Source organism: Typopeltis vanoorti, chromosome 17 (genome assembly GCF_054136105.1).
Source record: "Typopeltis vanoorti isolate ZY-2024b chromosome 17, IOZ_Tvanoo_1.0, whole genome shotgun sequence".
Lineage (NCBI taxonomy): Eukaryota > Metazoa > Arthropoda > Arachnida > Uropygi > Thelyphonidae > Typopeltis > Typopeltis vanoorti.
The window spans coordinates 95,960,743-95,974,540 of record NC_143565.1 but is presented as its reverse complement, the minus strand read 5'-3'; the positions used below and the strand labels follow the sequence as shown (position 1 = coordinate 95,974,540).

General features: G+C 37.5%; 1 protein-coding gene across 5 annotated transcripts in view; it reads right to left on the bottom strand.

Moving 5' to 3' along the window:
* Ars2 (arsenic resistance protein 2) overlaps positions 1-13,798 on the bottom strand; it is a 394,921-nt gene that overhangs the window by 139,792 nt on the left and 241,331 nt on the right. For all 5 annotated transcript variants that reach the window (XM_090407032.1, XM_090407029.1, XM_090407033.1 and 2 more), the window contains one exon: positions 1,545-1,685. In XM_090407032.1, the coding sequence (XP_090263158.1) occupies positions 1,545-1,685 (141 nt within the window). The remainder of the gene's footprint in view (positions 1-1,544; positions 1,686-13,798) is intronic.

Genomic DNA, 13,798 nt, shown 5'->3' with positions numbered 1-13,798 from the left:
ATCTTCAATCAATCTCACAGACGATTTCAGGTTTTCTTTGATGAAATCAAGCATTTTTTAGATGTTAACTTGTCCAGTTTTTGTCAGCCCGGCTTTTCATTGTCCTCAAGCATCTCACGACCACTTTGAATTCGCTTAAACCACTCGTAAACTTGAGTATCGGATAAGCATTCATCAATGTATGCTTTTTTGAAGCATTTGATGCGATTCGGTAAAACTTTTACCAAGTTTAACACAAAAGTCAATCGCAGCTCTCTGTTTGAAACTCATTTTCTGACCGTTTGTCAAAACACACTGTCACTCTTGGCACTCTAACTCGGCTTCTACTGAAACAAATGTCATAAACAGTTGATGCAACACTAATGAAGGTTGATGCTTTCGGCAACAAAAAGATTCAACAGGTGGTGCCACTAGTTTCTTCTATTTTCAAAAAGTTCGGTTTCTTTTTTGGACAGAGGGTGTATGATGAGTTCTAGAGAGCCAGTAACATCATGGTGAGCACTAATACTGTATGAAAAGAACTCCATTCATTATTTTCGAAAAGTTTGTTTTCTCTTTTGGACAGAGGGTGTATGATAAGTTCTAGAGAGCCAGAAACATCATGGTGAGCACTAATACTGTATGAAAAGAACTCCATTCACTGGGTTTCCATAGAAGAGCAGCGGCACACACAAGCTGAACATCACAACAACAAACAAGGCAGGTTGTCTGGCCTGGTGAAAAGAGTGTGTGAACTGGACAACTGATCAGCAGAAAACGGTACTCTGGAGTGATGAATCAAGGTCCACCTGTTCTCAGTCTAATGGCAGGGTGCAGGTGTGGAGGCAGTCTGGTGAAGGTTTGTTACCACAGCATGTTGTACCCACAATAAATTTGGTAGTGGTGGAGTAATGGTGTGGGATGCATTCAGCTAGTTTGGAATGGGACCACTGGTCATTGTCTGTGGTTCCATGAAGCCAGCTCAGTACCTTGATATTCTGGATAATCAAGTGCTGTCTACGCTGTGGATTTTTTTATGGAATGGACATATGTTACTATCAAGACGACAATGCTCCATGCACAAAGTTGCAGCTGTTATGGAATGGTATGAAGAGAAGGGTGTTCCTGACTTATCCCATCAAACACCTGTGCAATGAATCTGAGTGGTGAATGAAGTCCAGAGCAGCATGTCCTTGATCTGTTGCTGAACTCGGTGCTGCTTTGATGGAGGAATGGAGACAAATTCCACCTGGTGTCTGTTGCATATTGGTTGAAAGCCTCCCTCAAAGGTGGACATACCCAATATTAGGGTTCACCTGCTGGTATCGATTGTAAATTGCTAAAAAGTGCTGGACAATTATTGGTAGATACTTTATAATTTATATGGTGTATTTAATAACCGAATGCCTCTCTAATTTTTACAAAAATTTTTATCTCCCTTCTTAAAAATTGATACTGTTTTAGCCTTTTTTCTTTCTTAGGATATAGTCTGCTAAATTACCTTACACAAAACCATAAATAAAGAACACAACCTCTATGAACAAGGGGAGGAAAAAAACACTTACTCTAATGTTATTGAGGTTCCAGCAGATCTCTTTTATGTTCACTGTTCTTTCAAATGTTACCCAGCCTCTTCTGAAAAACCTTCTGTCTGGTTGAGGATCAGCAATTGCAACACGAAGAAATCCGGAATAACGCTTGCACATCTGTTTTAAAGTAAATAACAATACAACATAAGTTGTTTTTATTTAATCCTTCATATCTGATTTAATGAAATGATAACTGTATCATTTCATTAAATCAGATATTCTCAGAGTTTGATTCATTTGCATTGTGAGAGGGAAAAGAGTCACAGTGCCATATTCGACACTGTGACTGGTTTCCTCAGAATTTTGGTTTGGTGTTTCATAGCATATCAGCTTCCAAGGATATAATGTACCAAGACCAAGGTGAAAATGTGTGACAGCAACAACAGTAAAAAGGTTTTCTCTGTAAAAAAGATCTTTTACAGAGAAAACATAGGGACCACAGGAACAATTTGTTACAAGGATAGTTTGGTACGTATTTTCTTTAGAAAGCATTGTGCCTATGGGACTTCAGTCAGGACTTTCTGATAATTTGTTATAATGATGTTTGCTTATAGTGAAAGTTCAATGTATATACAGTAGATGTTTGCTGTAGCTCATAGTTCACTATACTAAATTTAGTGTAAAAACTGATTCCACACAACATTACCAGGAAATAAATATCCAAGTAGGTACTAACATTCAGTTGGGTAATTATAGCTTCCTGAACTTATCTGATACCAAGCTTTAAAAGGTCTGTTGGGAACATCACCCACCCCTTCCCCAAAGCATATTACTGTTTATTAATAAATTGTTATTAATAAATATTTACTTCTCCCTGCACTGAGGGATTTCAAGTATTGACAGTGGCAATGCTGAAGTGTTTGAAACTTTGAACAATCACTGATGAACTTGATCTTCATTTGGAGATCAATCTGTGGAGAAAACCATAGCCAAGATCAGTAAAGAAAGGAAATGATGGGAAATAGAACAAAGGAAATGGCAGAAATTGTATAGACAACAGAACATAAAGGAATATCAGGAACCATACATAAATCACACAAAATGACAACATGAAAAGTACAAATGCAAACAATAATGGGAAACACATGAGAAAGAAGACAACTAGAAGAGAATGAAATGATAAAAATGAAAATCCAGACATTTAAATTTTGAAATGTTACAATAGCTTAAAACAACTACCTATCTGAAATCTTTATAAAGAACTAATTATGTGTAGTCTGTACCATTAACATCAAAAATAATCTGAAACTTTAGCAATACGTCAACTCTTTAAATGATCCTGAGGGAGGGAAACGCGATTGGCGCAGCTGGTGTGATCAAGTCAGCTTCATAACTGAACAGAAACTTAATGATGGACAACAGGTCTCTATCCAATATAAATAACTGAAAAAAAAAAGTTTCAGACAATGTTCCACATGCTCAATGTAGTGACAGTTAGAGCTTACAGATAAGTCATTGTTTTGATGCATAATTCATGATATTTTTGATAATTATTGGTTGTAGTCTCCTAGTGTATGACTGTATACACAAGGGGTGTCACGTAATAATAATAATAAATGTGTTATTCATGATGCTGATGAGAACAAGAATAATGGCGACCAAGACATCGTTGTTCAGGGAATTTGACATGGGTGATTTTGTAAAATGTAGCATGTTTGTTATGTCTTCATTGCCAAGAGAAATTGGATTGTGGTATGAGAGTGATAGTGGAGAAAAAGTATACTGAAGGTATATTATAAACCATAAATGCCAGACTTGTCAGAAATGATAAAATGAAGTAACAGAAGTTAACTGTGAAAGTTTGGAAACTGAAAGTGATGGAGTGAAAGGAGTTACAAGTAAATGATAGTGAAAAAAAACTGAAAGAGTATAATTCAGGTAGCTGAAAGTAGCAGTAAGGTAGCATATATAAAAGTTAGGCCAGTGCACTGTTAGATAGTGTGATAGGTATCTAGGATGAACATGCAACTGACCTGGTAGAGATAGTAAAGAGCAGCAAGCAAGTAATTCAGGATATGAAAGTGGAGCAGAGTGGAGATGAAGAGAACAGCAAGTATGTATGGAAGAGAGAGAAAGGTTGGAATAAAAGATGGTAATGTGAAAGAGGTGTCCAGTGATTTCAGAGTGGTCATGTCTGGGGATTCAGTTATTAGAGGTATGGTTAATGAGGAGGTGCATAAGATTTGCTTTCCAGGAGATAGAGTGAGCAAAGGAGTTAGCAGAGGTAGTATGCACAAATGATCTGAATTGAACAAGGAGAATGTAAGGATGGATATCAAGAGGCTGCTAAGGAGAGTAAAAGATAACAGTGTGGTAGGAAATACGACTTATTTTTCACGGTATTAACAACACACACAATTTTATCAGAGAGATGTTTTATTAACTGATTATATTTCGCTGATTTTCAACTCGGCATCATCAGAGCACAACACACCTGTACACAAGCAATTATATTGTTTCACTCACTCACTATCGCGTGTACAAGTGTGTTGTGCTCTGATGATGCCGAGTTGAAAATCAGCGAAATATAAGCAGTTAATAAAACATCTCTCTGATAAAATTGTGTGGTGTTGTTAATATGAAAAATAAGTCATGAATAACTGTCAACACCTAAGCTTATCTGTTAGAGTGTGGTAGGAAAGGTAGTCAGCATGTTGTGCAGGTATGAAAGTGATTAGTTAAGATGGCAAGTGAGATTATAAATGGGATGCTAGCAGAGTTGTGCAAAGAGAATAGAATTCATTTTGTGAATGTATGGGATGAATTTGTATAAAAGAGATGGGCTATATTAGTTAAAACGGATGTGGTGTGAGTCACCTGGAGAAAATGTCTGCATGGAAGAGCGTAATGAATGGAGTGAATGGAAGACTCGAGAAAGCAAGAGATAGTAGAGGTGATATGGAAGAGAAGGAAAGTAGGATAGGAGAGCTTGTGAAAGAAGAGGTGAGTAGCATGAATTAAAAGATGAGAGAGAGAGAGAGAGGGAACACAAGACAAGAAATGGGGGAGGGAAAATCAGAGTGGAGAGGAAGACGTGTGAGAAGGCATGTGTGTGTGTGTGTGTGTGTACAAGAAAGGACTGGGATGACTAGAGATGTGGGAAAATTAAAAGGTCTGAGGATAGGTGTAAAATCAGTGATGATAGAGAAAAATATCTAGGGAAGAGATGTATGGAGAAGTCATATCTGAGAAGTGGGATTGATGAGACTTGTTATGGAACCAGAAATAAGCTAGTATGTTTGTTTACAAACGCCAGAAGTATTCAAAATAAAGGAAATGAAATTGTAGCATTAATAGAGTATATCTGCCCAAAAATTATTGGAGTAAGCGAGACAAAAAAAGTAAAGGATGATTACTTAAATATAAAGAGCTAATAAGCTTCATTTCGGCAACAAAAACATTATTTAAATTAAGGGGATATTAAATCCCACATTGTTTTAAAACCGAATAAGAAACTCAAAGATTGGAATCAGAGAGTTTCTTGCCGAATATAGTATAGTAAACTATAAAGTATCGGCGATCACTAAGCGTCCGCTAAATGCAAGTGGCCCAGCACGTAGTGCATAATGTGTTTTTACATTATGGTAAATACCTAAGAATAGTGATCAGAACTTTACCGACTTTGCTGCGAGATTTCCAGTATTGCACTACGTGCTGGGCCACTTGCATTTAGCGGACGCTTAGTGATCGCCAATACTTTATAGTTTACTATACTATATTCGGCAAGAAACTCTCTGATTCCAATCTTTGAGTTTCTTATTCGGTTTTAAAACAATGTGGGATTTAATATCCCCTTAATTTAAGTAAAGGATGATATTTTGATAGGAATAGAAACGGATGGATATGGTGTCCTTTCTTTTATGGTGTATTTTCATGTTTTCGTGAAGATAGAGTGGAAAGGAAGGAGTGCTGTTGATAGTAGCAAAGGAGTTAACCCCATCTAGGGTATAAATGAAAGGAGCAAACAGTTGCAGTAGTTCTGAAGTAGTATGATGTAAGGTGAAAGTGAACAGAATGAAATAGCTAGTTGGGTATTACTATAGACCTGGTAATGTGGAGGGAAGTTAGAAGGAAACAAATATGCAAATTGGTCTAGCTAATAAGAAAAGGTTAATCATTATGGGTGATATTAATTATGGTAGTATAGATTGGGATGAAGAGACAGCATCTGAAGAATAATTTTTTCAAGTTTTTGAGGGACAACTACCTTAGGCAGATATCAGAGTATACACAGGGATAAAGAGTCTTGGATTTGATTATCTCATCAGAGGATGTTATTGGATGGCTAGCCATATGAAGATTTCTGTGAGCAAGGGATATATATGGAACTATTAGGTTGGTGATTATGACAAGCTAAGGTTCAAGATATCTTGAAGCTATATCATGGAATGAAGAACTGGATGGAAAGGAGATCAATGCTACTTAGGACCAGGTCAGGAACTGTCTGGCAGAGGCAATTTCTGAATGCATTCCCAAGGTCAAAAGATTAAATAAGGTGGGTATGAAACAGATGAATGAAGAGGCAAATCATGCAATTTGGAAGAACAAGAAGGCATTATGGAGGTGGTACAAAGTGAGTAGTGATAACAGTCAGTTGCATGAGTACAAAGAGCAATCAAAAAATGTAACAAGGTACTTGCTTGGTAAGGATAGCAACAGTGCAGTTAGCTAATGAAGTCAAAAGATATCCTAAAGAGTTTATTTCTATGTGGCCAGTGGAAGAAAGAATGATTATGGAACTTGTTGGAGAAAAAGGTAGAACTATAATAACAACTGAGGAAAAAAATAGAGATATTAAATGAGACATCTGTAAAGGTATTTCATCCTCATGAAAGCAACATCATGCAGAACTTGAGAGCAGTGGGAAGGGAAGAGCTGCTGATGGTTAGTGATTAGGAGGTATATGAGGAATTGAGTAAATTAGATGTTAATAAGGCTGCAGGTTTTATGGTAGATCACCACATGTCTTGAGAGAAAGAGAATGTTCCAGGGCATTAACAATTGCTTTAAATGACCTCTAACATGAGTCTTCGATTTGCCCAAGTTCTAAAGGAGTGGAAAGATGGTAAAACTGTTCCACTTCATAAAGGGGAGAGGGAGGTGATAAGATTAAGGCTCCAAATTACATAAATTACAGTCAATCTGTTCGTCTGGAATTGTGGTAAAGGTGTTAGAGAGGTTAGTGAGGACAGGAATCAAAATTGGGTTGACAACAGCAGAATTCTTTGATGGAAAGCATGAGTTTGCTAAAGGAAGACTGTGTTTCAGTAATCTGCTTACTTATTATAACAAGATGACAAATGCATTAGACAAGGAGAATGCATACAGAGTAGTATATTTAGATTTTGCAAAGACCTCTGATAGACTGCCACATAACAAAGTGGTAATTAAACTGGAGCAGATGGAGTTGGATGGTAGATTAGTGCACTGGATTAGAGATTGGCTGTTTCATAATTATCAGCAAGTTTGTTATAAGGAATTAATATCTTACAGGAGGAAAGTCATGTTGTGCTCCTAGGGTCTGTTTTGGGGCTATTTCTATTGTTGTTTAATTTGTATGTAAATGATATTGAGAAGGGCTTGAATGGTGATATACAATTGTTTGCAAATGATGCAAAGTTGCAAAGAACTGTGAGATGTAGAATGAATGTTGTAGCTTTGCAAGTGAACTTAACAGACTTTGTGAATGGGCAAATTAATGGATCTACTAGTTCAATGCAGCAAAGAGTAACATTGCTACATTGTAAGGTTTTAAAATTTGGGATGTGCATATGGGATGCAAACTATTAGATTGATAGGGATATCTAAGGTAGTACAGGAGATCAGGGATTTGGGGTGTTGGTGAATAGGGACCTGAAATTTCAGGGACATTTTGATAAAATTATGAGGATAGCATAGTGTATTATGGCAGTGATACAGAGAACACTGACATGTGGAAGTATGTATGTTGTGATACCATTGTATAAAACTTTAATTAGACTGCATGTAGATTACTCTGTGCAGATTTGGTCAACAGTTTTCAAAAGGATGAAGGGATGTTGAAAGAGTTCAGAGATGATTGACTAAGGTGGTTTCTGGTAGGTTGAGTATGAAGGTAGATTGAGGGAATGCAAATTGCAGAGTGCAGTGGATAAAAGGACAGGGGTGGGGAACATGATCAAGACACATAAGTTGGTAAGGGGTTATTACCAGATTAACGTGTATCAGAATGGTCATAGAATGGGTGGAGACATGGAAAGAACAAGAAGGCATCCCTAAAAGCTGTTAAGGAGGTTGTGAGAAAGGGGGGTGAAGAATTTACACAACAAAAGCTTTTGTTGTGCAAAACTTTTATGTACCATGACGTATGAAATTTGTAGGGTTTTATTTGCTTATTTTTATTAAACTCATTTATATTATAATGTGGTCTCAATACTGAAAACTATCGCAAAATGGGTGGACTAGATGGTGATTCTTTAGCTTTGATTACAAACTTATCTAGAGTTGTCTGGGTTTGTCTTGTTCTTAAAATTTTTCTAAAATGTGCAATGATATTATCATTAAACATATTAACACTGTTATTAACTATAGATACATCAGGGTGCCACTTTTCTACAGTGGTTTGGATTTTTTCCCAATGGAAGTGGTTCCCTTACTGGGCCCCTTCTCCTCTGAGAAAAGTTCCTTAACAACTTCCTTGTGCTGCTCCTTTTGCAGTTCTTTCAGCTCCTCAGTGGTAAGCTCTCTTTGATCTTCCACCAACTCCTCTACATCAGCACTGTCCACTTCTAAACCCACACACAATTTAATCAACCACAGATTCTGCTGGCCCTGAAAGAAAACCTTCAAAATCTGTGCCTGTCACACACTCTGTCCACAATTTTTCCCAGGCTGAGTTCATAGTTTTCAAAGAAACTCTCCCACCCTGCCCATGCTTTATTTATAAGCCTCAAACAATGCAAGATGTTAAAGTGCTTTTCCCAGAAGCACCTTGGAAACATAGCCTTTGTATAAATTTTATTGAAATTGGAAATGACCAGCTGATCCATAGGTTGGATAAGAGGAGTGGTATCAGGAGGTAGAAATTTGACTTTTATAAAGTTGTGCTCACCCAAATCATCCTCCAAGCCTGGTGATGGGAAAGAGGGGAGCAAGAGCATTGTCCAGCACAAGCAGTGCTTTCAAAGGTAGAATGTTCTTTTCAAGGTAGTTTTTTTACACTGGGGGGCAAACACTTTGTGGATCCACTCTATAAAAAACTGCCTTGTTACCAAAGACTTACTATTAGATCTCCATATCACATCTAGTTTACTTTTTATTACAATATTTGATTTAAACACTGGGATTTTCTGCGTGAAACACTAACAAAGGTTTAATTTTATAGTCACCACTAGCATTACCACACAACAGAGAGTTAACTGTTCCTTCATCAGTTTGTGTCCTGGCAGTACTTTCTCTTCTTGTGTGATATAAGTTCGCTTAGGCATCTTTTGCCAGAGAAGTCCTGTCTCATCACAATTAAACCCTTGCTAAGAAATAAATCCCTCCATCCCTACATAAGTTTTAAATTCATCCACAAATTGATTAGCAGCATCTCCATGCCTTACTATGCTATGGATCCCAGTTCTTTTTTTAAGATGCTCAAACCATCCACTACTGGCCTTAAAATTGTCACTGTCAGCACAAGATCCCAGGGTTGAACACTAAAGGTGACTGTGTTAGTTGCTTAGCTTTTTCACAAATTATTGCCTCCGAAATACTGTCACCTGTCATTTGTTCACCAGTAATCCACACTAACAAAAAGATTCTCCATTTCCTCAACAGCTGAGATTTTTTAGGATACAAAGTTTTCACTCTCCTTTCGCCACATCAGTCTTTTTAATCACATATCTATTTTTAATAATAGTACAGATTGTCGATTTTGACATGTTATAATGTTTAGAATGTTCAAAAATATGAGTTCCAATTTCCCATTTAACTATAAGTTCTTTCTTGAGTTTAATAGTAGGCTGAGTGCTCTCTTTTCTGTTTACTGTAGGAGCCATATTAATTAATTATTAAATAAACACCACAACACAACTGAATTCTCTTTGAATTAAAGAATATATTTATCAAAATTACGATATGCGCTAAAGAGTGGATTCAGAGCGCTTGAATAGAAGCAAATGAACTGACACAAACCGATCAACAACTGCGAGATAATGCTTGCTCACATGAACATCAGTGCATTCGTAAAAGTGAACGTTAGTCAATCAGTAGAATTATTTTTCAATGGAAAAGTTTGAAAAAGGATTTGTTTATAACTGGAGGTGTTCATATAAGGAGGTTTTACTGTGTGTGTATCTGTTTAAAATTATTAACTGACTTAAACACCGAGAAAAAATACAAGAGATTTAACAAGGTTTCACTACTAGTCAGGCGAATACAGTACTGTGGAGAAAACAACATCTTAAAAATATATTGTACTTTTGACAAAAACAGAGTTTAGAACAAGTAGTAGTTGTGTTTGAAATTGAGTCCGAGCGTTAGTTCTGGCGTGAAGCACTGTGCATGTGAATGAAATCATGAGTGCACCAAAACTGGATTATAGCGCTATGTGAATCGGGCAGGCTGTAACTGAGATTGCTGTTACAGCCTAATTCACATAGCATTGTAATCCAGTGAAGGTTGGTCGATTGGTAGAGCCTCTGCTACTAATGGCTCATGCAAAAAGTTAAGCAAGTTTGAGCGCAGTTAGTAGTTGGACTCCCTGGAAGTGTCACATAATAATAATAATAGCTTTTTTTTCTTGTGAAGCATGCAGGAGTGATTGGGTAAGAAAAGCAACCATGAAAGAGGAGAAGACCTTAAGGTAGACCAGAGATGGTTCTTATTGTTATACTGAGCTATGTGTCCACAAGTTGTGTGGTCTTTCGATCCAAACTGGTGAGCAGTACTAAGTTGTGCCCATGAGCATGTTTATGATGTTGTTCCCGGCAGATATCTTTAACTTTCCTGTTGCAAAGTTTATTTTTAGTTTTCTATTAGACTTGTGGTTATTTAGGTGGAAAGATGAAACAATAGTTTTGCTGGGATGAGGAGATAATCCCCAGGTTTCAGCAGTGAACTCAGATCTTTGCTCAGTATTTTATTTCCTCAAGACCTTGGAAGATAGTGGCTTGGGTGGCAATTGCTACATGATCAGCATAGATAAACTTTCAACTGGTTGTTGGAGGGATGACACTTGTGCACAAGTTGAATAGGGCAAGTGTGAGAACTGATCCTTGAGGCAGTCCATCAAGTAGGATAAATTTCCTGCTTTATTTGAATTTAGATGAACCTTTATTTTCCTATTGGAGAGCATTTGTTCTAGCAGTTTTAGTTTTTTTGCAGTTCATTATTTTGGCTGCTTTCTATGGTAATCCTTTCTTGCATACAGTGATAAATACTATGAAGGCAGTGTCTGTTTTTAAACTCTTTTGGTATCCAGCTTCTGTGTGGTTTGTGAAAGCAAGGAAATACCATTCTAAATTCACTGTGTAATGTGGCTTGTATTTTTGGAGGAATCCTCATCTCATCTCATCATCCTTATACCCTCTTTTACCTTGCGGTGTCGAGGGTCCATTGATCATCGGACCTCACTCCGTTTACAGGATAAGGTGGTCAGCCTTATGCCCCGGTGTATCCTATGGCCTGTAGTGTTGAGTTCTCAAGGCCAGTTTGCCTGCTTTGCAGGATGAAAAACCCCAGAATAAACTGGGGGAAAAAACCCTGCTGTCCACGCCCAAGACTGGCTAACTTGGCTATGGCTGAGGAAGATCCTTCAGCTCTTCACGTCACCGACGGGAATCGAACCTAGGACACTCCTTCCCCAGGCATATGGTTGCAAAGCGCATAGCCACTAGGCTAACCGCGCGGACTTAGGAATCCTAGAAAGGATAATTCTTTCAAAAAGTTTGTAAGAAGTGCAGAACAATGTTATAGGGGAGTAGTTAGGGTTAGGGCCAATTGACTTGGTTTTGGTAAGGCCATAATCTTTGATTCATACCAAATTTTTGGGTGATATTCATCATTTATTATTGAGTCGTCAACTGGACGGTTCACAGTCAGCTCAACGACTGTGAACCTGTCCAGTCATTGTGATTCCCTAATCAACCGTAGTCAGCTCAACGACTGTGGTGGATTAGGGAATCACACATCTGTTGTACACATCTGTGTATAACAGCTATGTAAAATGATTTTTGTTTTGTCAGATGACATTAAACTACTGCTTTTGTTTACTCAATGTCCCTTATGTATTTATAAGTGACTCTAATCAAAATTTTCAGAATCCACTCTTCTTGTGTATTGAAATTAGAATAGTTGCATACTTTATCATATTAATTTAACAGTGATGGTTTCTGATAAAATTCCTAGCTATAATATTTTTAAAAATCTGTTTCCATCTCTTTTGATTCTTGGTACTACTGATTAAAAATTAAAAAATTGTGAAGACATTTTTGACAGAAGTGATCAGGAAAATATAACTGGGCTTAACTTTGAATAAGACTTGAATAAGAGGGATGGTCTATAATTGAATGGATTTGACATCAGGAGCCTGCAGATATTATTATTTGGGTCAGACCAAATGCAGCATCACGGAAGCCAGATCTTCACGGCAAGAATGAGGGAGAATGTGCATGTAAGTTTAGCTACAGCATGCAAACGTGATAATGATATGAATGCCATTGAGCATGGTTATATATCAGGCGAAGGGGTGAAAATGTACACTCAAAAGGTCCAAACGTCGGGTTCAGACCTTTTGGTTGCATCTGGGGAGGGAAAGAGAAAGTTCCCAACACTGGGTCAAGCAGACTGTACATTTAAGTAGATAAAACCAAGTGGTAATTTGTTATGTCTATACACAAATGCCAGGAGCATAAAATACAAAGGGGTTTGAGTTTGTCGCCTTGGTGAATATGCTGTGGCCAAGATTGTTGACATTTGCAAAACTTGTCTATCAAGTTCAAATGTTGTAACTGGGATCGACTTTAAAGGGCATAGTATATTTAGAAAAGATAGGATAGGGGGCTCATCAGATATGATATCTGCTGAGTCTAGATGAAAGCAATAATAGTAATAATGTCCCATGTAGCAGTGAGTCTGAGGCTATCTGATGTGAAGTACATAGAGGCTGAAATATATGATGAAGTATACCCCAGATATATGAATACGGTAATAGATTTGGTGTAGTTTCTATTCTGGGGGATGGGGGAGAATAGGGAAAGTGAGTGTGATTTGGGGCCAATTTTTTTTTTTTTTTTTGTAGCCATTGGCTAAAATATCTTGAATGTGGTTGAGTTCACCTGAGCATTATTATTGAAACAAGTCACTTTTGTCATATTGTATAATCCCATACTGCTGGGAGTGACAGTGAATGTATGTACCTGTGTGTATGGGTTTTCTGTAAACTGAGAATGCCAGGGATCAATCAGGATGGCTTGTAATCAAGGAAGAAGAGACTGTTTCTAAGGTGAAATGGATCCTGAGAAGTTGGTTGTTTAGTACATCAGCTGTGTGGCCAAATAGAAAAAAGTTAGCCTGTGCAAGGTGAAGTTTAGGGGTTGCTCATCAAAGATCTCTATTAAGAAGGGGGGGGGGGGTAAATTGGAGAGCAAAGCTGTTTGCTCTATTTGTTAATTTCCTTCAAAATGAAGTATTCTGAGTTCACAATAAAGTGAAACAAGCTGAGATATGGAAAAGAAATTCTGCTTGGATAAGACCCAAGGAGTCTTTAAGGAGAACACAGATCTGACATCTCTCTTTCTTGAATAATAGAGAGGATACATCAAAACTCACCGTTATATCAAAGTGGTGGAGAGCGAGGTTCTTTACAATGGACATAAAGTTGGGCAGAGTTTTTTTAATATGTGAAAAGGTGTTGCCAGCTGAGAGATCACTTTAAGTAAGTGTTTGGCGAATCTGTATGTGGGGTTGAATCGATGCCATCCACAATTTAGAATAATAGCACATTTATGCAGACTGGTAACTGAATTAGAAATTTCATCATCATCAAATTCCTGACGTGTACCCTCAAGGGGTGTACATCTAAGGCATTTTTTACTGTATCAATCCAACTACATCTTGTTCTTCTTCTGGGTCTTTTTCCTGCTCAATCTTTCCTCTCCATTCTGTTTAAGTGACCATACCACCTGAGATTAGCTCTGTAAACACATTCCTGGACTAACAATGCCAAGTTCTTTCCTAATATCCTCCTTTTCAATATGATATTG